Below are 27,907 nucleotides of genomic sequence, written 5' to 3'. Positions count from 1 at the left end.
CAAAACTTGCAATTCTGTTCTTCCCTACATCCACACTGCTAGCATGAGTACTGGTTGTGTGGTGTTTTTTTTTTTTTTTTTTTTTTTTCACAAAAAAAGTTCTCTTGATATAAATGTAAAATGATAGCATCTATCTGCCTTGGTGTAGTAAAATTATGGTTAGAAATCAGTTTTATACAGAGTGAATAAATATAAAACTGTATATTCCTTTTTTTATCTAATGAACTCTGCAAAAAGCCTTTACTTCATATGCAATTTAAGTTTTATTCTTCATAATAAATATGTAAAAACACACACTCACACTCTTCAAAATCATTTTGAAGGAAATAAAAGTATTTTTGGAGGCAATTTTGTTTCTCTTGCAAAGTGTTTTCCTTTCCCCTTAATTTTGACATGAACATGATTCTTGATTTGACATTTCATACTTTAGGGAAGGTATGGAATATATTTGTGCTCATCCACACACATGTAGCAAGATTTCTGTTTAATAAACATCAAGTACAGTATTTCAGATTTACATTATTTCCACATATACAGCAAATGTTCTAGTCCATCTTATTTCCTTTATAAAAAGCACCCTGATCCAGTCTTAACACATTACGCTTTTTTAAAAAATTCAAATATATACTATATTTGTTTCTGTACATTTATGTGCAAGTTCTCCTGACAAAATAATACAAATATTGAATACTACAGCTTATATCCCAGTGGCGAATGTATCTTCACATCACATGATGTAAGTGCCATCTTTGTAGTATTTCATGGATTCCATTTGTTGTGTCATAGAAATGACTTCATGGAATCCTGTACTGAGGCCAGACATATGTTGAAAATAGGCTTCTTTCTCCACCTGGACAGTTAAATTGTTCACTCCAACATCTTTCAGAACTGCTGTTACCTGAGCATAACAGAAATTCAATATTAAATCTCTGTAATTTGTGATTATACTCAGACACGAGAACGGTAGTTACAAACACGAGCAAAAGGTCACTTCAATTTCTAGATACAACATTTATTATGGCCCTGAGAAGAGCCAGTCAGAAAATTAAAATGACTTAATTTTTAGCTAGAATTTCTGGGGAGAAAAAGTCAAGCACTCAAAAGTTAGGAATCGCACAAGCAACCTTAATGCTTAATTGAGGGGGCTGGATTATGATATATCCTAATATGACTCCATATTTATTCCCTCAGGAATTCTGCATCATTCAGTGCAAGAATGGACATTATGTTTTATCCTCACAGTTCAATGTGTGTCCTCAAGCCTTATTTATTGCACCCTATTCAAATCCTGCTCTGAATAAAGAATTATTAATTTCCTCACAGGTTTTATTATGGTACCCATCGCTATGGTATCCGAGCGTTTCACAAACAAACAAACTATCTTTATAACACCCCTATTTTACAGATGGGGATCTCAGGCACAGAGATTAAGGTAAAAAGTATCCAATAATTTTGGGTGCCCAATTTAAGATGCCTAGGATCGGATTTTTTTTCAGGGTACTTAGCATTGTATAGGACTTTATATGCACCCATTGACTTCCATTGCACCGTGAGTGCTCAGGACTTCTGCAAATCAGACCCCAGGGTCTCAATGCAAGTGGCACCCAGAAAATGAGGAACACACAATTAATAGTGACTATGAAAGTTTGGTTTAAATCAGTGGTTTTCAACCTTTTTTCATTTGTGGACCCCTAACAAAATTTCAAATGGCGGTTTGGACCCCTTTGGAAATCTAAGCCATAGCATGTGGACCTCAAGCCCAGCCTCAAACCCCAGCTCCTGCTCACTTTCAGTCTTGCTCCCATGTCCTTCCCACACACCATTTTTTTCCTGGCTCCCAGTTTCCTTGCACGGTTTATCCAGTCAAAAGCCCCACACCCAAGATCACTCCCAGTCCTCCTCCCGGCCCTCTAATCTACTTCCATTATCCACACTTGTCCCTCCTGAATTAGGCTGCTCCCTCTTCCATGCTGCCTGGGTGCCAGAAAAGGAAGCATCAAGAACACCCCTGCTCTCAATTCCTAAGCCTAGTGCAACAGCAACTCCTGGCAGCTACGGGCACGAGTTGCAGGGAAAGTACAGGGAAGGGGATGGAGCATGCTCAGGACAGACAGAATCTTTGGAGAATTTACTTGCCAAATTAAGAAGTCTCTACTTAGCATGTATGAACTAGATTTTATTTCCCAAAGGCTTATGAACTGGGTATTTTTTCATAGCAACAATAAGCAGCATATCCCTGATAAAAGACCACCTCTCTACCAAATCTAAAGCCCTTGCTTTAAACCTGGAAGTGCTAAAACTTCAATAAAACAGATGTAAGATGTTTTGTTTTTAAAACAAGGGCAAACCACGGTAAATCATTTTTGCTGAAACTTAATTTTTATTGAAGTTGGAGGAAAACATCTAGCCTGGAAAGTTTCAGCCCTAATCGTTAAAGTTTGGTAAAGTGACTAAAAACAGGGTCTTTATAATGAGAAGTGTCTGACAACCTTAACTATAGGCAGAGCTGGTAGCAATGCCTAGAACATAAAGAGGGCCTGAAAAGGTTCTCTCATTTTTTAAAAAACATTATTAATTCAGGTCTCATCTAACTTGGAACAGTTTACAATGAGAAGAGAACCAGTGAAACTATTTACAAGAGTAAAAAACTGAGTTGTTGAAGTAAGGGATTTTTATTCAGACTGTTTAAAACCTTTGTTAGTACTTATTTAACTGGACTGATTAATGAACATTTTGGAGAGAATGTCGTAAAAAACACATCACTCTTGCCTCTTCATTTAAGGTGAGAGTTCCTAAAATACATCTCTGATCCCCAGGAAGTCCTCCAGCAAAACAAAGGAAAAATAGGCTTAACGCTTCTGATATTTTTAAGATTAAAAACAAGCAGAAACCCCGCCCCCCCTTTTTTTTTGAGGAATTCATTTAGGCTTTTGTTATACCATGAAAAAAAAATACAAAACTAGTTCCCCCCCCCCCCCCCAAATCCTTTTGCAGGTCACCTTTAAAGCAAGACAAAAGAAACTGGCTGATCTGTTTTCAAATGTCAAAAGCCTCCAAACTTTTTATAGGATAACAGCAGGAGGAGGAGCAGAGCAATACTGACAAGGCCTGTCCTGGAACATCAGCTACTAGCTAGAGAAATCATTAAAACAGCAGCTTCAAACTTAAGCCTATGATTGAAATATTCAGGGTTAATCTACAGGGGGTAAAATATGAAGAGCCAAAAGATTTCTGAAAGTGTTATACAGTTACCTGCTGTATAATTCTCTGTTCCATGACATCTGACATCACCTGTACATGTATAGTACCTGCCACAACACTAGCAGAGTGACACCAAAAATGAGGATCTCTGTAGGATATTAAACCATCTATTTTCTGGATCTGTAAAAAATTGCATTAACAGTAAGAATTACTTTTGCACTATTCTACTTTATGCCTTCCTGCATACTTAGATAGCTACCAATGGCAATTATTTCATGCAGTAGATACTATTATACAGCAAAATAAACTGCCATCATTTAATATTATATATAGAAATTTTGTTATATAGAGAAATCTGTGGAATTGGGACAGTTTCCATCATTGCCAAAAATAGAAGGCAAAATGAAAAATTAGAGGGTAGGGGCTAAAAAGGAGGGACAAAGACACTGGAGTCCCCAACTGGTGGCCAGACTATAGTAGCATCAAAGGAGAGACTGGCTTTGGGCACCCAAGCATTTCTAAGGACCGATCCCCATGATAACCAAGATAAACAGGTACTTCAATATTCTAGTTGGACTTAATATGTAACCTTATTAAGTTATTTATTGTAATATTTCTTTATGAAGTTTCATACTGGTTATTTTTTTTTCTCCCCACTCCTAGCATTTTGATTATTTTCTGGTTTTGTTTCTTGTTTTTATTTATCCCACCTCAAGGTCACTCACACTTCAATTCCCTCTTCTGCATCTCCCTTTCACTAAATCATGTAAGTCCACAATCCTCACCTTCCTCCCTCTTCTTCCTCTCCATGGATCTCCCTCACCCAATTTAATTCCATCCTCTCATTCCCTGGTGGCTAGAATCTATTATCCCCGTTCCCTGGTGATAGGCAGTGTTGAATATCCTTGTTGCTGGAGTCCCCCTTCTACTCTTGTTGCTGGAGTCCTGAAAGTTCCCACACCAGTTTCCCGATTTACAAAGCTCTCCATATACTTCAGGACTATGCCCATGGGGGTTCTGAGCAGGGCACTCAGAAGAGTCAACACTGGGAGCAACAGTTAGTGGATAAGAGTTAATAATGGGAGTAGAGTGCTGCCACAGACTACAGGCCTTGACTGATTTAGTAGGAGTAGAAAGCAGTCTAGACTGAAGGGGAAGAAAAAAAAAATCAGCAATAGAGACTGCAAATGGGAAGAAGAGAACTAGCTTCAGTTTTGCAGCCCCATTTGCTATAAGCCAACCTGTCCCACAGTAGACTGGAAAACTGTCAAAACTGCAACTGCATGCCCAGGAAAGAATACTGCAGTCAAATGAAATCTGGTCATGCTAGGGTTAAAAAAGACCTCTCCAGCTTTTATGAAAGTTATTGGGTTTAATAATTAAAACTAAGTATTAAATAGTTTTCCCTCATTCTGCTGGATAGATTTACAGAGTTACCAAGTTAGTCTAGGGTTATGAACTGCCCATAAAAGCAAAAGCAACATATGGCTGCCACTGTTATTTAAACAGTTGATTCCACAAAATTCATGGATTTTTAAAATTGCAAATGATAAACTAATAAAACCAAAAAAGACTCAAGTATCTCTATAAAACTGATGAACTTAGACAAGAAATTTGGGACGCCCAAGAGTCTTAGACAAAGATAATGGCACAATGAGGAATGACTGCATGTAAAAGTTAATAAATGCAGTTCTCAAACTCACTATAAATCTAGACTGTATATAAACAAACAAAATACAAGTTTAAGTTCCGACCTTTTCTAGCGCAATGTGCAGATCTTTCTCACATTCTGGTGGTAGCCTCAGCAAAAGTACTTGACAGGCATCTTTTATCAGTGGGATAACACTGAGAAAAATTAATGTAGCAATAAAGAGAGAGCACAGGGGATCAGCTATCAGCCATCCAAACTGTTGGATAAATATCGTAGATATGATCACACCAACACTACCCAGGGTGTCTGCCAACACATGTAAAAACACACCTGAAACAAAATAAGACTTTGAATGATTGAGTACCTGCATTTAGTTGCCATCAGCACATGGACTATATAGCATGAGTATTAAAATAAAATTTCTCAGTACAGGGATCAAAATTCTCTCTTGGATCCCTGGTCTTGGACCTATGGTAGAAAACTTTACTGATATGCTAAATAGTTTCTAATGCTGGCAAGTATTAAGTTAGAATAAAAACACAAAATGATAATGTTCTAATTCTGCTGTGATTTACATCTCTCAAACTGCTGCTGCTGCTAGGATTAAAGTTTTATATCATTTGAACTCTAGTACTCTGTTTGCATTTAGAAGGTACAAAACAATCTTTAACACTAATAGTTCGTGAGATTAATCCTGGTACTTCATCTCCCACTAAAGAATATGCAAGTAGTGAGAAGCTGAGCACACTTTACAAAAAATAAAAAAATTCAGATGGGTAGAATAGTCATCTCAGCTATTTGGTTGCATTCAGCGCCTCAATTAAAATAATATAGCATTGTGATAGTTAAATGCTTGAAACAATACATCTTACGCACTAAAATTTCTTATAGTAGACAATGTGACAAATATTTGGTAGATGTGCTATATATTGTATTTTTTCCATACTATCAGGAAGATTCCAGCAAGTAACCACACTTATAATATACTTGCTGATAGTATGTGTATATGTATGTGTATCATATATTATATATAGATATAAAATAATGCTGCCAGCTTTGTGTTTTAGGTTAGTCTGGTCTTTAACAGAACTGACGAGAAGTATTATTTTATATTATGAATCAGTGACAAACACGGTTTACAAAAATAAAGTTTTGTAGAAATTGTGTTGCATGTTGGCTCGTAAAGGCAAACTATGAAAACTATGTCAGCCTCAATGTCCCATTGGTCTACTTCGCTCACAACCATCTCTATGACTTTGTTCAGACTACTACCAGTGTTACCAACAAAGAGAATGACTTCCTAGTCCTGGTCCACCCAGTTACTACTCTCTTCCCTCAAATCCTCTCAAAATTCGCTTCTTCCTCATGGATCATAAGTAGCAAGTTAATTATTTTTAAAAATCCAACACTTTAGCTGAACCAGAAGTTCAAGCCTATAGATGCTACCCCAGTGTGACAATCCATACTATTATGGTAACCACTTTTCATACAATTATGATAACACTTGTACAAAGTATGCCTTGTGAGGTGCAATTTTAAAATTTATAATCTGCTGAACAGCATTGTCCTGTTGGTGTGTATAGCAACAGCGTGTATGAAGTTATAAGATTCTATTGTATGATTGTGACTAATATGCTATACTTCTGGGTAATGTCCACAAATCAGTTTTTCAGAGTAAAAGGCACTCTGGCTCCAGCCAGGTGTGAAGAGCAATCATCGGCTTAAGCAGCTGTTCTTCAGCAACAGGAATTGTAAAGAAGAAATTTACAATTCACCTGAGGGACAGCTGGCAGAGCATGTATGCAATAGAACTTCTGACCCCAGGACCCAGGAAGGACTTTTCCAGTAAAAAGGGTCAGGATATAAGAAGGGGGCAAAAAGGCCTCTGACCACCTCTCCTCCCCCATCTCTACTCACTGCAGCAAGAGTGTTTGAAAGACAAAAAATCATCATTGAACTGGGGGGAGAGTGGTCCTAACTGGAACGCTTTCCAGTTAGCATGGACTGCTGAAAGTTTTGGGTGAGAAACCCTTCTGCTTTCAAATCTTATTTAGCTTGATAAAGTTTAGGATTTAGCTTGGTAAGGTTTCCGTGTTTATCTTTTATTTCCCTTGTAACCAATACTGACTTTTATGCCTTTACCACTTATAATCACTTAATCTCTCTTTAGTTAATAAACTTGTTTAATTCTTTTTGTCTAAACCAGTGTGTTTTAACGGAAGTGCTTGAGGATTGCTACTCAAGTTAACAAAGGCTGGTGCATAATCATTCCCTTTGATAGAATGATGGACTTTTAATGAGCTTACACAGTTTGGGGAGAAGGGGAGGGAGTCCAAAGCAGTGCAAGACACATTTCTGGAGTCCAGTGCTGAGATTGGGGGATTTGCGGGTGTCACCCCTATATATAGTTCATGTGTGGCTGGGAGAGCATTCATATTTTCAGCTGGTTTGATTTTGCATGCTGAAGGCTGCATGTGCAGGGCAGAAGTGGCTGTTCTGATGGCAAATCAGAGTAAAAGGCACCCCAGGCTGGAGAGTTAAGGGGACACAGTGGCTCCCCAGTCCAGACTGTACCCCAGGGGATGTCACACCATAAGTGACAAGTTAATTATTTTTAAAAAACCTAACACTTTAACTGAACCAGAAGTTCAGGCCTACAGATGCTACCCCAGTACAAATAATTAAATAGGTGAATGTGTCTAAAGAGAGTAACTGTTTAAGTGTATTGCTGTTAACCTTGGTTCTTCTACTCCCCATCCCTTTCCTAGTTATTTTAAATCAACCAGCTGTCATATACTATCTAAAATTAGATGCAGGAACTCTGGAGTTCTATTTGGTCTTTAAGATATGTAGTACACTTTGGGTACTGTAAAAATATTATGGATCAAATAATAATGAAAAGAAATCAACATTGAAGAGCCTCTAGGACCCATACCATCACAAATCTGAGAACATTAAGTGTGAGGTAAGAAGCTAGTGGAATATCTCAAATTATGTTTATTCTTTAAAACATTTTAGCTAGAAAAAGCTTTTCCAAAAAGCTCTATCTGTGCTATGTAAAAAGACTGCCAGAAAACAAGTTTTAGAGAGATTAAGAAAAGTGGACAAGGGATACTTTGATGTAAAAGGTTTCTCGAAGGCTAGGTTACTTTTAAAATTAAACAATTTGTACTTACCTCTCATGTTGGCATTCATGCCTCCTCCTGAAAACCCATGAGAGTGTCCATGACTGTGATTGTGTCCGTGGTCACTGTGGGAATGGCCATGACTGTGTCCATGTCCATGACCATGGTGTGAATGGTTGTGATCATGTGAGTGACAGCCTCCACGAGAAGCCCCATGAGAGTGGGCATGGCTAAAGGCACAGATACCAACAAGGTTTACTATCAGCCCTCCAACTGAGACTGGCTATGAGAGGGAGAAAAGAGAAAAAACAAAACAAAAAAACCCAACCTTTAAATCCAATTTGATTTCTTCCTAAACACTCAGATTAACAGAAAAAATATACTGTTCTAGCAAACAAGTTAACAGCATCTAACATACTTCCGTAGCACATCCAATTTGCTGCATTTAACAATGACAATAGCAGGAGGATTCCCTTGCCGCTGAATGCTCACAAGTGAAACTTCTCTTCATATGAAGGATTTCTCTTTTCCTCTTAAAAATCTAGTATCAGCAGGTACAGACATAAACAACTTTGCTTTAAGTGAGACTGAGTTTGTCTACTTCTCCCACAAGAAACAAAGCTCTGAGGATAGAGCGAAAGTTCTCTCTTAACTCCCCAGAATCACTTATTGAGTAGAACATACAGGAACAGTTAAAAAGGACCTGCACGCTTCATCTTAAATTGTAAATGTTTTGGGGTAGGGACCATGTCGCCTTCTGGGTTTGAGCAGTACATTGTGGGTGCTACCACAATACAAATAACTCTCCACCACTCTTGCATGAAGAGACTGGAAAACTAACAGAAAAATGCTAGCTAGGAAGGAGACAGAAAGAACCCTCACCTACTAGCAGAGGGTACAGGAATAGGAAGCTTTCCTTTGGAGAATGTGGCCACAGAACTCATCCTGAAAGCTGTATGAGAGATAGGCCTTAACTCCAGATGATTGTCTCTTTTAAATTACACTATTAAAATTTAGTATTTAAGTGTCTATATAAGCACTAAGAAAAGGAGTACTTGTGGCACCTTAGAGACTAACAAATTTGAGCATAAGCTTTCATAAGCTACAGCTCACTTCATCGGATGCATTCAGTAGCTCACGAAAGCTTATGCTCAAATACATTGGTTAGTCTCTAAGGTGCCACAAGTACTCCTTTGCGAATACAGACTAACACGGCTGCTACTCTGAAACCTGTCATTATATAAGCACTGAAGTTCAATGCCTTCAATGGGAGGAAAGAGGTAACTTCACACTTGTTCAAAAAACAAAATAAAAGTAAAATTTATTTTTGTTCAGGAAGTGAAGGCTTAAACTGAGGGGAAAAAAAAGCAAAAATTGTGAAAAGACTGGATCTACAGTTTTGATTCCATGATCCAGCTGTACCCATACATACATCAATGACGGTTTTAAGACTACTTGCAGTAATCAGAACCAGTGTTCCCTCGATTTTTTTATGTCCATATGCAGAATGAATTTTGTTATATGCCCCAATATGGGGCAGAAGGTTGGGGGGGAGGGGAAGAGAGACTCTGGCTAGGGGTGCAGGCTCTGGGGTGGGGCTGGGGATGAGGGGTTCGGGAAGGGGGCTCAGGGCTGGAGCAGAGGGTTGGCGGGGAGGGCTCTGGCTGGTGGTGCAGGCTTGGGGGTGGGGCCAGGAATGAGGAGCTTGGGGGTGCAGGCTTCCACACTGCTACAGTGGGGAGAGAGAGGACTCCCCCCAGCCCTCTCTCGCCGCAGCAGCTCAGGGGGGGATGCCTCTCCCTGCCGCAGCAGGTCCATGCTGGGGACAGTGGGGAGGGGTGCCTCTCCCCGCTGTAGCCCTGAGTCCCTGTGTGGGGCTTAATAGGCAGCTGTGTGGCCACGCAGCTTAAAGGGAACTTAGATCAGCACCTGTTTGAACAGTAAGCTAATATGAAATCTGATCTATGGCTCCTTCACATCTTTGCTGAAGCCTTGAGATTTGTTCCATCCAATTTGAGCCTTGCTTTTCTTATAGGAAAGGCACAAGGTCGAAAGATTGAAGTAATCAGTGCTACTCTTTCTGCCCAAAAGATTGTTACTGAACATACTGCACTTTTCTCTCCAGGAACTGAACTAATACTTCTTTAATCACCCCAGATCTTACTGGACTGGGGATCAAGAGGCTGGAATCTGAAATTGCGAGTTAATTCAATTTCAGTGAAGGGTAGTTAAAGTTACTGACACTAAAGGTTTTACTGACTAAAGATTCTAACACACAAATCAGAGAAACAGCCAATTACACTAACGCAATTATATGGTTTGATGTTTTTGCAAGTGACTATGAAATTACTATTTCTCCAGAGTTCAAAACCCTTATCTTGTTTTAAAAAAAATCTGGTATCCAGTAGTATAATATACTGTATGCAGTAGTAAAATAGAGCAAGGATAAGATACGTTATTATAGCAATACAATTACACATGACAGTTACCAAGTATGATATATTTAGATGCTTCTATTGACCAACTCCAATGACCTGCTTTGACTGATTTAAAATGCATGTTAACTACTTATGGCTCCATCATGGTTTTAACTAGAGGCACACCTACCATACTGTATCTTAGCTGACTTTAGAGGTAACTCCTCACTTAAAATCGTCCCAGTTAACGTTCTTTCATTGTTATGTTGCTGATCAGTTAGAGAACATGCTCGTGTAAAGTTGCGCAATGCTCCCTTATAACATTGTTTGGCAGCCGCCTGCTTTGTCCACTGCCTGCAGAAAGAGCAGCCCATTGGAGCTAGCTGGTGGGGGCTTGGAACCACGGTGGACTGGCATGTCCCCCCCCCCCCACACACACATCAGCTCCCTGCTCCCCTAAGTTCCCTGTGAGGCAGCCGCCCAGCAGGATATCAATTGCCAGGCAGTTCAGCTGTCCCTCCCCTTACTGCTCTGTGCTGCTCCTGCCCACTGCCTTATAGCTGCTCCCAGAAGCCTCCTGCTTGCTGTGCAGAAGGGGGTGGGAGGAAGAAGGGTGCTAATGTCAGGGTGCCCCCCTGCCCCCTACTCCTAAACCTTACCTCCACAGAGCGTGGGGGGTGACATGACAGGGCTCAGAATGGAGGGAGCTTGCTGGCAGCAGCTGCTGTCTCAACTTGCTGATCTACTTAAAAATGCAATGTACTTAGAGTGGGGTCAGCATACTTAAAAGGGCAATGCGTATCTCTCTCTCTCACACACACACCGTGTGTGTCTCTCTCTCTCTGCCATGCTGTCTCCCCTTCTTCCATTCCTCCATATATAAAAAAAAATAGCCTTTTGTCTGGCGAAAAAAATTTCCCTGAAATCTAACCCCTATTTACATTAATTCTTATGGGGAAATTGGATTTGCTTAAAGTAGCCTTTTTCAGGAACATAACATTAATCAAGGAGTTACTGTACTCAATAGTTTATTTTGTAGATAAATGGAACTTCCTTCCATGTAATAGGAGGATCAAATAACTAAAGCCAATGACACTATCCCCCTTTCCAACCCACAAATGCCATTCATTATAAAACTAAGATGGTAATATAAGGAATTACTTCTGTAATTTACCTATTTTTGAATAGGTTGAGATATTTTTATTTTTAAACAGGAGAAGATAACATATTTAGAAGCAGGCAATATAACAAAGTTTTTATCTTTAGACATATTGACTTTTAATTCTGTTAGTCACTATATAATAGAAAGCAAAGAAACATTTTGAAGTCACACTGAAAGCAAATGCTTGACATTATATAATTTGAGTCCTCACTACACAGATAAGTGGATCTTAATTTTAAATTAAGGAATAAATATTCAACAGGAGTAACAAACTGTTTTTAACAGAAGAAAATGACAAAACTTACAGTTAACATATTTGTGTCTATGTCTGGAGGATCTACTAGTCTGGCCACAGACTCCATGAATACAAAGAAAGCTATTACCATTAGAAAAAGGCCATTAATAAATCCAGAGAGAATTTCTACACGGCCATACCTGAAAGTGAACAAGTGTAATGTACATTTTAGAAAGATTGAGCAATAGCTAGATTTAGCATATTTGAAAATATTTTTTGGCTTATTCATGCATTTAATACAGTATTTTCTTTTCAAGTCAGTTTGATTTTTCACTATGTTAGAACAAAGTACCATAACAAATATGTTACACAATTATTTTCAGTTCTGTCCTGTGGTAGCATCACAATGTGGTAGGTGCTTTCTCAACACAGCACAATCTCTACCCCAAAAAGCTTACAATCAAAGACAAAATAAAGATATGGTAGGTAGACAAAAGGGATAAAAGATAGCCATGAGATAATTGGCCTTGTCCTCAAAATACAAAGTGTTAGTGATACAATTAAAAAAAGTTAACTATACTACACACATTACGGCTGATAGTTGTCAAGCTGGCTAGCAGAATTGTGTGGCTAAATTCCCTAATTTCATTGGGAGTTACATGGCTAAATACCCCATTAAATTCTGAATATCTCAACGTGTACACACACAATTCCAAATCCCTTCCTGCAATCATGCTGATATAACTGCTTGTATTTTTCACATGTAATATCTCATTTTCTTTTTGAAAAAGTGACTGATCTAGACTAGCACAGTGGGTTTATAACACTGGCAGACATTTTTGAGGGGCAGGGAGAAAGAGGAGGTATAATAAAGTGTTGAAATATTAAGTGCCATGAAAACATTTCATATTAGGAACATACCCCTAGTCCCCTGTGTTTAACAGGAAAAAATGAGGACCTATAACTAACTAGCAGAATCTCTTCAAAATAATTATGTAAAAGTCAGTGTACATACCCATATGAAAATATGCGGGTTGCTTTCCATCTTGTCATTAGAGCTGCTAAAAGTCCCATAACTAAAGCAGAACAATCAAAAAGCATATGAAATCCGTCTGAGATTAGACCAAGGCTATTGGTCCACACTCCATAGAAGAGTTCCACAAAAGTGAAAGCCTAAAACGAAAGAAAAATTTTGATTTTTTTCTTGTAACACGTTATGAAATTGTGCTTTTATTTTGCATATGCAGTTGGCATGAAGCTCTGCCATAAGAGCACTACTAATTTTAGAAGGTTTAAATATTTCTGCACCAGTTTTACTCTAGTCTACAAAACAATGGATTGTAATATTAAGTTTTGTATTAAAAGTCAATGTAAATGCAGACATTTTAAAATTCCCCCTCTCTTCTGCACAAACAAATGTAATTTCTATAAAGCGAGAGCATCTTATGGGAAACTAGAATTCTTTATTTACAAACACATCAATATAAACAGCACTGAGCAGGGAGTTTCATACACACTGCCATGCCAATGTAACACAACTCTGATCTGATCTCTTGGGCTGAAAGGACAATAATATCGGCAAACCAATCTAGTCTACAGAGTGCCTATCAAAGCAGTCAACATGGGAAACAGTTCTCATTAATTATGATGGTAATTAAGTGGACATCTGGAAGCCAGACAGTTTACCGATTCATTTGGTGGGTGCTTTTTTAAGATCACGACTTGTCCATCCTGGAGGATTATGAATATCTGAAAATTGGACAGCTGCTGTTCATAAATTACTTGTATCAAAGCTAGAGCACTCCTTAAGTGGTTAGCGAATACCTCAGACACCTGGTATGACCAACCAGCATATATTGGCTACATTAAACTCCTGCAGAAGAAAGTACTCCTCTTAAAAAGTCTGAACACAAGCCCTCTTACTCAGTAACAAATGTCCCGAACACTGATTTTGAATTCCTCCCAAGCAAGCATTATTTGTAACAAATCAAAAGGCTGCCTACCCAAAGACTGTCACCTAATGGATGGTTTGTTATCCACTGAGCAGGCTTCAAAAAACCATTGCATTAAGATGTAGTTTAACAGAAGTGTTTTTCAGTCACTACAAATTTTATTTATGGAGGTTGCTTTATAGAAATTATGTCAATTTTCTTTGCTAACTAATGGCTTTATGTAGTTTAGGAATTAGTCTTGAGGAGAGCAAGATGGTACTTACCTCATATATCTCCTTCTGCATGACCCATTGTTATCTTTAAATCTGTGTCTCTATAAAACCAAGCTATCTTCCTAATCCTTCTCCAGTTCCTTCTTTCTCCATTAAATTCCCCATCCTCTACATTCATACCTTTGAAGTCATCTTTGGATATGTCTACACTGCAATTAAAAACCTGCAGCTGTCCCATGACAGCAGACACAGGCTTGCAGGGCCTTTAGTTGCTGGGTTGTTTTATTGCAGTGTCCAGTTCCAGGCTTCTCCTGCCTGAGCTTTGGAACCCTCCCTCCTCGCAGGATCCAAGAGCCCATGCTGCAGCCCATGCCCAGAAGTCTACACTGCAATTAAACAGCCCCTCAGCCAGAGTCTGATGAGCCTGAGTCAGCCATGGCTGTCTAACTGCAGTATCAACATACCCTTTGACAATTTACTCCCCTCACATCCAAACTTTCACAATCCTGGAAAATTACTAGAATCTTATTTGCGAACATTTTTGTGCATTCTTTGATCTCACACCTCAATTATTATAATCTTAGTCCATGCAGCTTCCCCATTTCCCATCTCTATTCCCGTCTATTCCAAAATGACACTCTAAACTGATCTCCCTCTACTGCTGTTGTCATCCCCCTTTGAATGCCTTCAACTAACTTCCCACTTTCTATCTTATCTGCAGGCACTCAAGCTCATTGCTCATATTTCTAGGTCTTATGTGATCTCCCCTGTTTCCTCACTACATTTTTGATTTTGTTCCTACTGCCAATTACTCATTTTGTTTCTCAGTCATCTTTCATCTCCATTATCACACCATCATCCTGTCCCACACATCTGGAATTTTTTCCCAATTCTTGTCCACCAATCACCCTCTCCACTTCTTCAAGTCGATTTCAGAAATCCTTCATACCTTAATCTCTGTCTTTCAACACTCGTTCCTGAATTACTATGGAGTGTCTTATGTGTATTGGATTGTAAGGTCTTCAGGGCAGGAAACAGGAGCCAGTCTTTGTAAATGCATTCAATGCTTTGTCAGGGTATATTTATATTGCAGTAGGGCCCAGAAGAGTCAATGATGAGTGAAGCCACTTTTGCTAGTTGCTATACAAATACATACAAGGTGGCATGACTATTCATATTAACCTGACAAGTACAACTGTAAGTCAAACTATCCTGTCTTTCACAGAAGATCCAGCAAATATGTATCCTATCTCGGTTAAATTAACTATGCCAAAACTAATTAAGTTTTGGAAAAAAACTTCCCGTCAGAGTGGCTAAGCACGGGAATAAATTGCCTAGGAAGGTGGAGGAATCTCCATCATTGGGGATTTTTAAGAGCAGGTTGGACAAACACCTGTCAGGGATGGTCTAGATAATACTTAGTCCTGCCTTGAGTGCAGGAGACTGGACTGGATGACCTCTCGAGGTGCCTTCAGGTTCTATGATTCTATGTTAAAGCTCATATTAAAAGTTGCCAGTAAATTTTAAAAAGAGTGACCCTTTTTCTACAATGATTTGTCATTAGAGTTAAAAGAGTGCACTTACCAGATTTAGGCACAAGAAGTAGAAAATCTGTCTAGAGTCATACTCCTCAAGGATTTGTTTCAGTGACTCTTTAATAAACCGGGGTAACGACTGAGAACTATGCTGCAAAGCATCACCCATAAAATTATATAGAGGAATGCCTTCAGGAGAATAGCCAACAAGAGTGCCTTTCTGTCCTTTCCTGGAGGGGGAGGACAGAATATTGGCAGCTGCAAAGAGAGGTAGATGTTTTTGTTGTTGTTTCTAACCTTTATGGTGGATTGATAATGCAAGTGTTTTATCAGTGATTAAAAACTTCCACAAGCATATCAAGGTGGTGAAAGTCACCAGCTTCATTTTCAAGACTAACACTATATTTTATTGTTATACTAGATTGGATCATCATTTCCACAAGCAGACAGATTTACTGTATCCTTTTTTGTAGACAATGAATTATGAATGTAGCTATAGGTTTACAATACTGTGCTGTTCCCCCTCACCCATGGAACCCACCGAAGCAACTGTGGTGGAATTCTACAGAGAAATAGTTTTGGTGATCTTCCAGTAATATATAATTATTTTTAACTGGTTTATCATTTAAAGGGGAAAAAAAGGAATACGTACATAAAATGAAGAAAATGGCACTCACTACCACTCCTCCAGAGAGAACATGCTCTGTGATTTCATGGTGTGCTGGCTTGTTCATAGCTCGAAGTTGATCCGTTATCGGATGTGTCCAGAAGCTGCCAAAGAGCAGCGCACTAATCAAAATGAGCAGCGATCCATAACGGGCACACTTTGATGCTTCCATCTTGACAGAACATATGGACTCCACATAAAAATCCAAGATCACGACGAAAAAGATAACAGTTACGAAAGGCATGATGAGAGAGGACCAGGATTCTACTTTACTCTGTGATAAAAATGAACAAATTCTGAGTAATATTGATCACAAGTTGGTAGATGTGTCACCTATATATAGTACCAGTTTACGTATCTAGTATTTAGTCTATTGCATGTTTGCTATACATTAGACACTTTAAATAAACAGGTATTCACAGATTCATAGATTTTAAGGCCATCGTGATTATCTAGTCTGACCTCCTGTATAACACAGATCACAGAACTAATTACTGCTTCAAGCCCAATAGCTGTGGTTGAACTAGAACAAATCCTCTAGAAAAAACATCTAGTTAGGAAATTAATGAAGTTGATTTGCTATAAAAATGTTTTCTATTGATTTAATTATCCCTACATAGAAAGATAGTGGTGTAAAAGCCTCAAATTTAGAACATGTATTCCCCAAGAGAAACAGTATCTTCATCATCACTGTCTCTGTAAGGTTAGTAGAGAAACCAAACTACTGCACACAGTTCAACATATCCTCTTCTTAGGAGTCTTTAGAGAGCAACACCCCCCCTCCCCCCCCAACAAATCACACAGACGAATGTATCAAACACTGTGCATATAGAAACCAATCTATTTTTCCAAGTAAAAATCTCAAGAAAAGTAGTTTCAATAATGTAAAATAAAATTCTTGTAAAGGAAAGGTATATGTTGCAGTTTACAAATGCAGTTGTTAGAATATCAGTCACTTTTGCTGATGAACACTTGCTATGCTGTTACCTCAGTTGTCAGAGATAGGACGATGACCCATGGGCACAACAGAAGGACGGAAACAAGATGAGACAAAGCTTGAAGACGCTTGGCTCCACCTACATCTACAGAGAGCTTTCGGGAAGCCATATGAAAACCAACCTTGCAACACAATGCCAGTACCAGCAACAGCACTCCACCCTGGAACACAGATAGATCCTATTAGCAGTACTTAAGAGTCAACTACCTCACTCCAATATAAGTAGTATTTACATGACAGAATATTCTTTTCCTTATTTCCTTTTTACTGATTAACATAAGACACAGACAAGGTATTCCCCCTTTTCCCCAAAGATAAGCTTTATTTGCTAACAGTAACGTTCTATGACTTAGTTTGCAACTCCCAGTATTTCTAACTGGAACTCCATCTTCAATTTCTCTCTGGCCATTCTCCCTTCTTCCACCCACAAAGTAGCACATTGGAAATGTTTGGAAATAAAATGGAATCATCTTATATCACCCACACTCTTTGTATTTATTTATCTTCATTCAAGCCCTGTGTCATTTCTCCCCAACCTTTTCTTTAGAAATTGTTCCCTAATCTTTACAAAATATATTTATGTATACAAAATTAGCTTCTCGTATTTCTTGGATCTAATCTACCCTGTGCTGGGCTAACAAATTTCACTTAACTCATCTGTCTGATTTATTTTTAAATAAGACCATGTTTTCTAGCGGTGTCATAAATTCAGTATTTTCTTTTTGGCTTCTCATTTGCAGGGCAGCAGTTCCAGCAACAAGACTAACTAGCTGGACAGTTCCAATCAAATACAGCAATAAGCCTCATACAGCATGATTGTAATACTTTACTCAATAAAAAGCCCCACTAATTAAAATAGGACTACAGAGAAAACTGGGGTACCACCCAACTCAAGCAAGGATATCAGAATCTGGCTCTTAGGCTCCAAGTAGCATGGGAAAGAGATAGATACACAAGACAATGACTGATAACACTATGGAACAGAGGACTTGTCTATTAAGGATCATGCATATCTAAGTCACAATTGAAATAAAACTTCAAGTAAAAAAGGAACAAATTTAATAGATACGTTCAGATTATGTATTAAAGCAAAATGCTGTTAAGTAAATAGTTGATAGGACATTTTGAATTAATGCAGTTCTCTTCACAGAATTTTTATGAATACATCATTCAATAATTCAGCATCTAGATTACAAAAGAAAGCAATTTACCTTGTGATCAGCAACTCCTAGGAAAGCAATGATTGTATGAAGAACATGGGTAAGAGCACTGTCATGATGTCCCTCAGCTAAACAAATTAAGTTAAGGAAGATTCTCCAAATGAACCCTCTTCCAGCTGCCTAATCACATCTCAACAGACTTAATAGGACCTCATTCTCATAAGGATCACAAGTGATTTACTGAGGTTATTTAAAAAAAAATGAAAACACAGCTACAGGCATACCAGAGGAACAGAAACTGTAAATACCATAGGAGATCAGTAGAGGAAACAATATACATTTAAAGAAAGTAATATCTGAATCAATTTAAGCTTTGAAGTATTGATAATTCTAAAGTTTTAAACTACAGAAGTCCGTAAGTCTGTTGCTTCCGTAGGGAAAATATTAAAAATGGTGTTACCCGATGACAGAACTTGAAATGTTTCACATAAGCTAGTCTTAATACTAATGTTAAATCTGGCGATTATTTGGACTAAGGAGGATGAACTGGATACCAGAAATAAACTTAGATGAATTTTCACTGGAAGCATTACAGTATTTCTTTATCAATGAAATGTCTTAAGTATGAAACAGTCTTTAATAACTTTTGAAGAGTTTTCGAACAAAAATTTAAACTTGAGAAAATTTATGAAATTGACAAATAAAAAGAGGTGCAATCAAGATAAAATATTTTAAAAAAATATTTCTTTTGAATAGGCAAAATTTATGTTTTAACTTAGAAGCACGTGAAACTGGTCTAACAGAAAACGAAGGAAGACAATTGGTAAGCTTGGGTGTGGATGAGAGACCGTGCAGAATAAATATGAAAATAAAGAATTAGAGTTATCTTAAGTTTGGTAAAGAAAGACCATTACTAGCAAGTAGAAGGAAGTGCGTGAAAATAATGAGTTATAAGGCTAGAAGGAATGGAGCAGGGGATGTTGAGATAAGGAAAAGTTTCTTAAAAGAAGGTTGTAAATAAGACAAAAAGAATTTGTCTTAAAAGGAGCCAACATGGACCCTCCCAACCCACATCCCAGTGGTATCTTAAAAGCAAAGCCTATGTGAACCTAGGTGTAATGTAAAAGCTGTTGGTCAGCAGGAAGGAGGGGAAGAAATAAGGAGGAAAGAGGTTATAACTCTTATCTGGATGAAAATTGAAAATCAGTGAGAACTGTCTCAGATTAGTTGTTAGCTAAAGTGGTAATTGGCTATTAGATCATTTGTTTGTTGAAGGGTATAAAGAGTTATGAATCTGAGGGTTCTTTGTCTAACTGTGCTGGAGCACATCAGGATGAGACAGTTTCCCTTAGGTCTGGCCTAATTTGTAAGTACTGTATACTGATCACATGCTTATGAATACTTTGTTACTGTATTGGGTGTAGTAACTGCTTATTTTTAGACTGTTAGGCATGTTTAGAGCAATTGCATAAAATACTATTCAGCCTTTGGACTTAAAGGAATTTATGGTCAAATTAGTGTCTAGTTGTCTCCACATTAATATTAATACTTTACAATATAGTTAATAATTCCAACAGACCAGCTACATGAAGTTCAATGCAGATAAGACTGAAGTGATGAAGGTTTGGGGCAAGTCAACTAGAAGGAATGGTGGCAGTGATATTTATCCACTGTGTTACTATTTTCCAGGAATCTTGTCTGTTACCTTTATCACCCAACAATGAATGCAATCTGCTCCAAACTGGGTTATATTTGAAGACTCTGAGGAAAGCTTAGTTAGTGAAGGACATCCCACCAAGAGGTGTTTCACACAGGAAGCATATATCAACTTCCAACTGTAATTCAGAGCGCTGATCTTAACCTATCAAGCTCTTTACAGTTGGTTTCTTGAGCATTTTATAGGCCATCACTCTTCAAATTTTATCTTGGGAGTTGAGATCACCCGAGACATTCAAGCAAACTCATTTTCTTCTCCCACGTCTGAAAGGGCCCAAGATAGTTGATCTTCTGAGCATGCTGCAAGACCCAAGTAGATACTCAGGTCAAAATTTTTAACAGAGGATGTCTAAAATTAGGCATTCCTACATATAGACACCAAAGCAGTGTGATTTTCTGATGGTATGTTTACACTGCACAGTTAGCCTGGGCTGTTACCTTGGTTTTAACTTCCGTATTATCCACATAGAAAAACCTTTGACTCAGATTTGGAGGTGCTTTAAGCATGGTCTATCTTACCTAGCTGAGTGTGTAGGTTAGAACCCAGGCTCCTCTTTAACTTGGGCTGAAACCTGCCAACTTGGCAGCGAGGAAGCATGCTAAATCACTCGAGTACCAATAGACCTCTAATGCCCTTCCCACAATTCCTCCCAAAGGACAGACAAGCTCTCCTGCATCTAACAGAATGACTGAAAAAGAATCTTTGAGCACCTCAGCACAAGAAATCATGGGACGTACCGCAGACACACATGCGATTGCAGAAACAGTATGGATACAGCTTTGCAGTGGGGAGATTCACACCAGGCTAGGCTAACCCAGGAGCCAATCCACGCAGGTTAACTGCACCGTATAGACATACTATGAGGTGCTGAGCATCCACAACTTCACGGACATAGGCCTCAAACTTTCTCTGAGAGGGAAAACTGAACCGAGAGGCTTCTATAGTTGAATGGGCCTTGCAATTAAATTGGGATTTTTCTGTCATTATGTCATTTAGATTGTAATTATTTATAGCAAATTTATAGCTGATGCTGTTATCTCTAAAGTAACTAATGACTGTGCATTTGACTGGATTAGTTGCTCAGAATGACTATTTCCTTTTCTTTTCAGTCAGAAGTACAATGCTCTGGAGAGGAAAATGCAGTTGAAACAAGGCTAACTTACACTTTTACTCCAAACACATCGTAAGAAAGGATACGATGTTCTGCAATTTTAGCCATGAGATCATCATTATCAAAAAGCAATAAGCAGATCACAGCAATGATGAAAAATGCAGCACCTCTTGTCTGGAAAGACAACAAAAGGGAATCAATATAAAATGGTTTATTTGGATGACAAACATTAAAAGTTGCAAAAAAAATGCAAAGGGTGTGTGCGTGTAAGTGTAAACACGAGAAAAACAAAGTCAAAACAAAATCCTTAAAGCAAAAATTACATTTAGTGAAACAGATAGAGAGATCTTGGTTATATATATAAAAAAAACAGCCCACCTATATTCAGCTTTTATGAGACTTGTTAGGTGATTTTGGGCAAGTCACTGCAGTTCTGGGCCTCATTCCTCCCCCTCCCCCCCAAAAAATCTGTAAAATAGGGATAATCATATTTGCTTCATTTGTAAAGCACATTGAGATCTATAGATGAAACGTATTATAAGAATTATTTGTCTTGATAATATGGCTATGGTCACTGTATGTGACCTTGGGAACATTAGGTAATCTCTCTGTACTTCAGTTGAAACATCCATAAGATGGGGATAATATTTCCTTGTCTCTCTGCTCACAGAGCTATGAAGCTTAATTTACTAGTATTGTAAATCACTTTGAAGTCCTTGGTTGGAAAGTGATATAGAAGTGCAAAATACTATATTTTAAGTTTCTTCTGCATACAAATGATAAACTTGCATCTCTTCATCATCATGAATCTCAAACACCTTTTCATGTTGTTACTCCTTGTATATGCACCCGTTGCATATTTATTTCATTAAAAAGGAAGTACAGATTGTAGTTTCTCCTACATTTAAAATTAAAATATACATAATTTACCTACCCCTTTTATGAATTTGAGTCTGAAACAATTAGATTTACCTCTACTGTATTCCTGAATACCTGTTACATTTAGAACTTTATAATGTATAACTTTATTTTCTGCAAAAAATATTTAAATACCTTTGTTGGTCCTCCTCCTGAACTCGTGAACAATACACTAAGCAGTGACACAACAACTATATCACTGTGCTCAAACAGCAACAATGTCCTACAAAACAAAAGACACCCCAATTTTTATCAGGTCCATTTCAATATTATGCACTAGCTTGATATACCTGGTTTCAACTAAAATTAAATGGAAGAGAGGTCAAGGATTTATTCTATGGCTTCAACAGGAACGTTGTACAATTCAAAAGGATGGTAGGGAACCTGAAGTCTCAACAGCTGGATCCCTGAACTATAGACTCTACCATGATGACAAATCACATAAAAACACCTATTTTCTAGCTCAAACAATAGATCATGTACAGTAATTGAGTAGCAGAAACTACCTAAACACTTTTTAAACAGTAACATGCTTTATTAGAGCACCAAGAATCAAACTGCTCAAGATGGAATTAATATTCATATTACAATAATGTCTGATAAATCTTAAGTTCCCTGTTCTCTGGCTGGGAAAAGGACCTTTTCTTTTCCTGTTAACTTCTGATTACTGAGGAGTTGATTTCCACTACTCTCCCTTCTCATACAATCTCCTCAATGCTGACAACGTATAGTTCTCACTTTTGGATCCTCATCCCCCATTCATAACTCCAGTGACTTCATCTACTGCTGGTAGCTTTCCCAAGCAGCAGAAGTCTGAAAGTGACAGTTTGTCAGTTTTACAGATGTCCATAGTTTTCTTAATAGCAGCAGTAAAAGTGACTACAAGACATCATTTTTACCGCTTCTGCTTGGGAAGACTTCTAGCATTCACAAAGGCACTGGAACTTTCAGCTGACCTGAGAACAGGGCAGTAAATTGATTCACATTTGGACATCTTAAGAGCTAAAAACCAATTTTTAAGGCAAACAAAGCTTAACCTTTGCAAAATTTGATAGCTTTAAGCCCTATCTCCATACACTATTCAGAGAGAGGCTTTCCCGAAGCTCTTCACCTCTGAAAGTCCCACTTTGTCATCTTTTTTCTGATCCTTTCTGAATCAGTCAAGATTGCCACTTAATGAACTAAAGGGACCACAACTGAATAATGCAAGGAACTTTTTCTATACACAGACCTAGGAGTATTACCATCACCACATTACGCTCAGCCCCTGCACGCTAAAAGAGTGAACTAGGATGTCCTGCAGCAAACCAGGAACTGAATAATGGCTGCTCATCTGAGGATTTATTTTTATAAACAAACAGAAGTACATTTCTCTCAAACACATTTCATTTAAAAAGAAATTAAGTGTACAGAATTGATATTTCAAATAACTATAAAACAAATTAAGCTAGCATACTTTATTTGTATAAACTTTCAGGCATGTACATTACCTGAGAGGTCCACAAAGAGTGAGGCCAAAAAACCACAAAAGTGAAATGATACAGCCAACAACAGCATGTTTAACTATTTTGATCCACTATAAAAGAAAAACATTTTATTAACATTTTCTGCCTGCTTTCCAAACAAACATCTTGCATTCAATTCACATACCAACCACTACATTAAAGGAACATTAAAATGTATGCTGTTGAGCATCTTCAGAAATTAAAACAGTCTGACTTGTCTTGACTACTTCACAATGCCCCATTATGTTTACTTTTCGAAAGACATTTTATGGCTGAAATTCTTTACTTTTATCATTTTCTATCACAGCAGCAAGTTCTTTCGATGTAGTTTTAGTACCCTTTTAAAAAAAATCCATGGGTTACAGTAGTTAGGCTGAAGTCAAATTTACTTAGTGGTCAAAAAAATGCTGACATTCAGTGTATTACACAATAAAATACATCTGACAAACATGTACAGTGCTAGATAAAGTTGTTCAACGTTACAAAACTAAGGCCTTGACCCTACAAATATTTACATATATACTTAGTTTTATCCCAAGGAGTAGTTCTATTGAAGTCAACTGGGACTACTTACGTGCTTCCAATTAAGCATGCACCTAAGATTTGAATGATTAAGATTTTAAAAGTCTTAATCAGGAGATGCAGCTCATTTTTATTAAAATAAAACTACTTAGGATGTATTTTAGTGAGACAAGGTGGGTGAGAAGGTTGGTCCAATAAAAGATATTACCTCACCCACCAGATCTCTCTAATATCCTGGGACCAACAGGGCTACAACAACACTGCAAACAATAGATGTATTTTCTAGTTTTAAACCAGACAAACAACTAGATAAAGTTGGATGCGATTTTTATTTTTTAAATAATCCACTCAAGTTATTCATACGCCAAAAATCCAATATTTGAGTTAAGACCAAATTAAAACCTTTAGCAGACAGAAAGATAGATTTTTCCTGATGTATGACAAAGCCAAAAAATTTGGTCCCCCTCTCACTTTCTTTTAAATTCTGTCATGAGCTTTCTCAAACCAAATTTACCCTTAGGACATTTCCTGATACAATGGTTCAGATCCTCTATACTAAATACATTCCAAATTACTATGTAGTGGCACAATCAATTATTTTATTTATTTCATATAAAGATGAATGTGGGGAGAGGGAAGGGGTGACGACAAAAGTTCTTCCTCTCCATATTTCAAGCTCCATTCCGACAACTGCTTGGATTCCTCTGCATTGTGGGATCAGCACAAAGGGGCTGAAAAGCTGATGGCCCAGACCCTCCCGCACCATACAATCCTCTGGGCCACCCTCCTCCTCCTGGTCCCTGGTACAGGAGGCATTCCGCAGGGTGCAGCTCAGGACTGATCTTTTCATATTTACAGCTATTTGCATGTTAGTTGGTAAAGCACAGGGTGCTCATGCAGGGTGTAATTTTCCATGGGACTAGCGCTCCTAAGTCACTTAGGTCATTTTGAAAATCCCAGCCACGTTTTCCAGATGAAACCAGAAACATCCCTTTCACTTTCAGTAAGCAACTAAATATTTTATTAGAGTCATTATTCATATTGTCCCAGAGTATCTAAAAGTGAATGTTAAGTATAAGTCAACTCACCTGGCGCTTGGTCACAGTTTTTCCAGAAGAAAATGGCTTTTGAAACAAAACCATAAAAAATGCAGACCTGTTAGGGGAAATATTCTCCATCAGCGTACTAGTTCAAGTGCACTTTCAGACAAAGGTCAAATATAGCTATTTTATTATTCAGACTAGTTCTAGGAAATTGTTTCAACCCTTGTACAAGTAATTATTCTACAGCTCCACTTGTGTTTTAAATGAATGCTACCTAGTTTTTGCCAGAGGGAAAAAACAATAGTGACTCAATCTGGTTCTGTTCCCTGTAGCCAGGGGTGAAAGTAAGGCGGTACGGGCCGGTATGGCGTACCAGTAAAAAGTAGCCACCAGTACCGGCCTGTACCACTGACTTTAAAGCACTGCTGCGGCAGCGCTTTAACGTCGCTGCCCCTTTTGCCCCCCCGCCTACCAATTGGGGGTGGGGGCAAAAGTAGCAGCTGCCCTGAGGCCACGATTTAAAAGGGCCCGGGACTCCGGCAGCAGTGGCTGGAGCCCCAGGCAGTGCGGGTCAGGCAGCGCAGACAGGCTGGCTGGGGAAATTGACCCCAGCCCCACCCCTTCCCAGGGGCCCAGAGCCGGCCCTGTATTGGTAAGAGCTCAGTTTTACTTTCACCCCTGCCCATAGCCCATTTCAGCTATTCAAGTAGCCATAAGGTTCAGTAAACTTTTTGTAGCAGATGAATTTTAGTCCTGCCTACTTTGCCACCCACACAAGTCTGGCAGAGGACAGCCAAATGGTTGTTAATTCAGACTTAGTATGGATCAAAATAAGTGAATGTGTAGAAAAGAAGAGAGTTTTGAAGGGGAGCATGATTATATACTACTACTGTTACATTTTCATTTCTAAGGTGTCCCTACCTTGCATAAAAACTAAATAAAACCACTCACCCACACACCTCTACTAGAACTGGCCTGAAACATTATACCCAATATCCTACCTTCCCAACAATCATAAAAAATAAACTAAAAGAAAAAAAGATTATGTTGATCAGGAATAGTCAAGTGAAAAACCCAAAAGTGGAAATAAAATGGGAATAAAGCTAACTGATTATTAGTCAATATTGTCAAGTTAGAGTACAGCTTTCACAACTCATTATGAGCCAAGCTTAGATTAGTGTTGGTCCAGCTACCAGCAAAGATATTAATGATGACAACAGATGCAGGAAGTAAGATTCTAGAGCGGAGGGCAGCTTAGCTTCCTTCCAAAGAAAAGGATAGCACAAGGAGAGACCACACTGATTTTACTTGTAATTTTTACTTAAATGAAAAATTCTAGATACAGATTTATTCTCTTTACTCAGTATTTGTCATTACATCATCTGTTTAAAAGTAACAACTACGAGCACTTTAATGAATGAATTAAAAAAATCCCCTTCTTCCCTATAGTTTCTCAAACTACAGTAAGTATGCTTAAAATATTAGGATTTAGAGAGTATTGATTCCAATGAGGTATTCTTCATCTTAAGTACAGAGACTATTACTAGAACTGGCAATGATCATTTTAAATACATCTACCATTATATTTCTATTATCAATTAAATGGTTAGCTTTGTAGCATCATACAGCTGTCCATCACAACACAAATCCTTTCATCACCCACGACAAGAGTATGCTTAGATTACCCTTTATCTAAGAAGAAAGTCAAAAGCACGACAGCTACGCTCTAGACATCTCTACATCAGTACCTATAGATTCCACACTGAAAATGAAAACCTAAAAAGGGGTGAAGGAAAAGCAGGCCCAGTAGCTGGATAGGACAACACAGCATCTCAGCTTTTTTTCCTACACAACTATCTGTCAGGAGCTGTTATGCTGTGTCTAAATGTACATTCCACCAGAAACAAGGAAGGTTTTGCCCCTTTAACAACCTGTCATGCAGCACACAAAAGGCACAAACTCCCTTGACTTCTTATGAAAAACTTTTTCTTTCAGAATGAATCTTTTCCAAACCCAATGGGAAGAAACCCAGGCATTCATTGCCAAAAAAACGATTCTCAAAAGGAAGACGCTGCAGCAGTGTTATAAAAGGCTGACACAGCAGCACACTTACCCCAGCTGTACTATAAAGATAAACTGGACAAGGTGGACCACTTTCAGCAGATCATAGGATTCAAAAAGCCCCAGAGCCTTTAGAAACTTGGTGAAACACAGCAGCACAATGTATCTAGTCAGCCTGCAAAAGAACAAATGATCACAGGCGTGTCCTAAGCGCGGGGGGGCAACACGGACCGAGACCCACTCGGGGACGCAGGCTGGCTCAGAGGCCCCCAGCCCGCCCTGGCACTGGGTGAAATACAGCCTGACCGGGCAGCGCAGGGGCTCCCCTGCTGGCCGTTCCCAGTCCCCCCACCCCCGACCCTTCCCCGCGCTGGGAGCGGCAGTTACCGGGCGCTGGGCACATCCACGGGCCCCAGCCCCCCGCCTCCGGCCAGGGCCTCGCCGCTGTAGGTCGGCTCCATGCCGGGTCTCAGGAGCCGCGGAGGCCGCCTCCCCCGCCGCGGGGCCTCCTCATCCTCCGCGTGCTGCGAGCTTGGGCCGGGCGCGCTGACACGCCGAGCTCCGGAGGGAGGCAAGGCCCGTAGGCCGCGGCCGGCAGCGGGACTTGCGGAAGCTGAGCCGGGCCAGCCACGTCCTCAGCGGCCGGAACCCCTCACTACAGCGCGGCGCGCGGGGGAGCGCCCGCGCCCTCCCCCTCCCCGGCCCAATGGACCCGC

The 27,907-nt window shown here is 38.9% G+C and overlaps 1 protein-coding gene across 1 annotated transcript; it reads right to left on the bottom strand.

Moving 5' to 3' along the window:
- Positions 1-469: 469 nt before the first annotated feature.
- Positions 470-27,879, bottom strand: SLC30A5 (solute carrier family 30 member 5). The gene is made up of 16 exons (XM_073344113.1): positions 27,579-27,879; positions 27,244-27,366; positions 25,176-25,242; positions 23,551-23,636; positions 22,196-22,283; positions 21,229-21,316; positions 18,366-18,442; positions 17,145-17,315; positions 16,143-16,431; positions 15,540-15,748; positions 12,807-12,964; positions 11,862-11,991; positions 8,029-8,260; positions 4,956-5,182; positions 3,253-3,381; positions 470-898 (listed from the first exon to the last, which is right to left on the bottom strand). Exons 1-16 carry the CDS (start codon positions 27,650-27,652, stop codon positions 728-730), a joined length of 2,319 nt encoding a protein of 772 aa, XP_073200214.1. The 5' UTR covers positions 27,653-27,879; the 3' UTR covers positions 470-727.
- Positions 27,880-27,907: the final 28 nt, after the last annotated feature.

This window comes from Lepidochelys kempii, chromosome 5 (assembly GCF_965140265.1).
Source record: "Lepidochelys kempii isolate rLepKem1 chromosome 5, rLepKem1.hap2, whole genome shotgun sequence".
Taxonomy (NCBI): domain Eukaryota; kingdom Metazoa; phylum Chordata; order Testudines; family Cheloniidae; genus Lepidochelys; species Lepidochelys kempii.
Note: the sequence above shows the minus strand (reverse complement) of the source record. Positions and strands in the feature narration are given on the sequence as shown.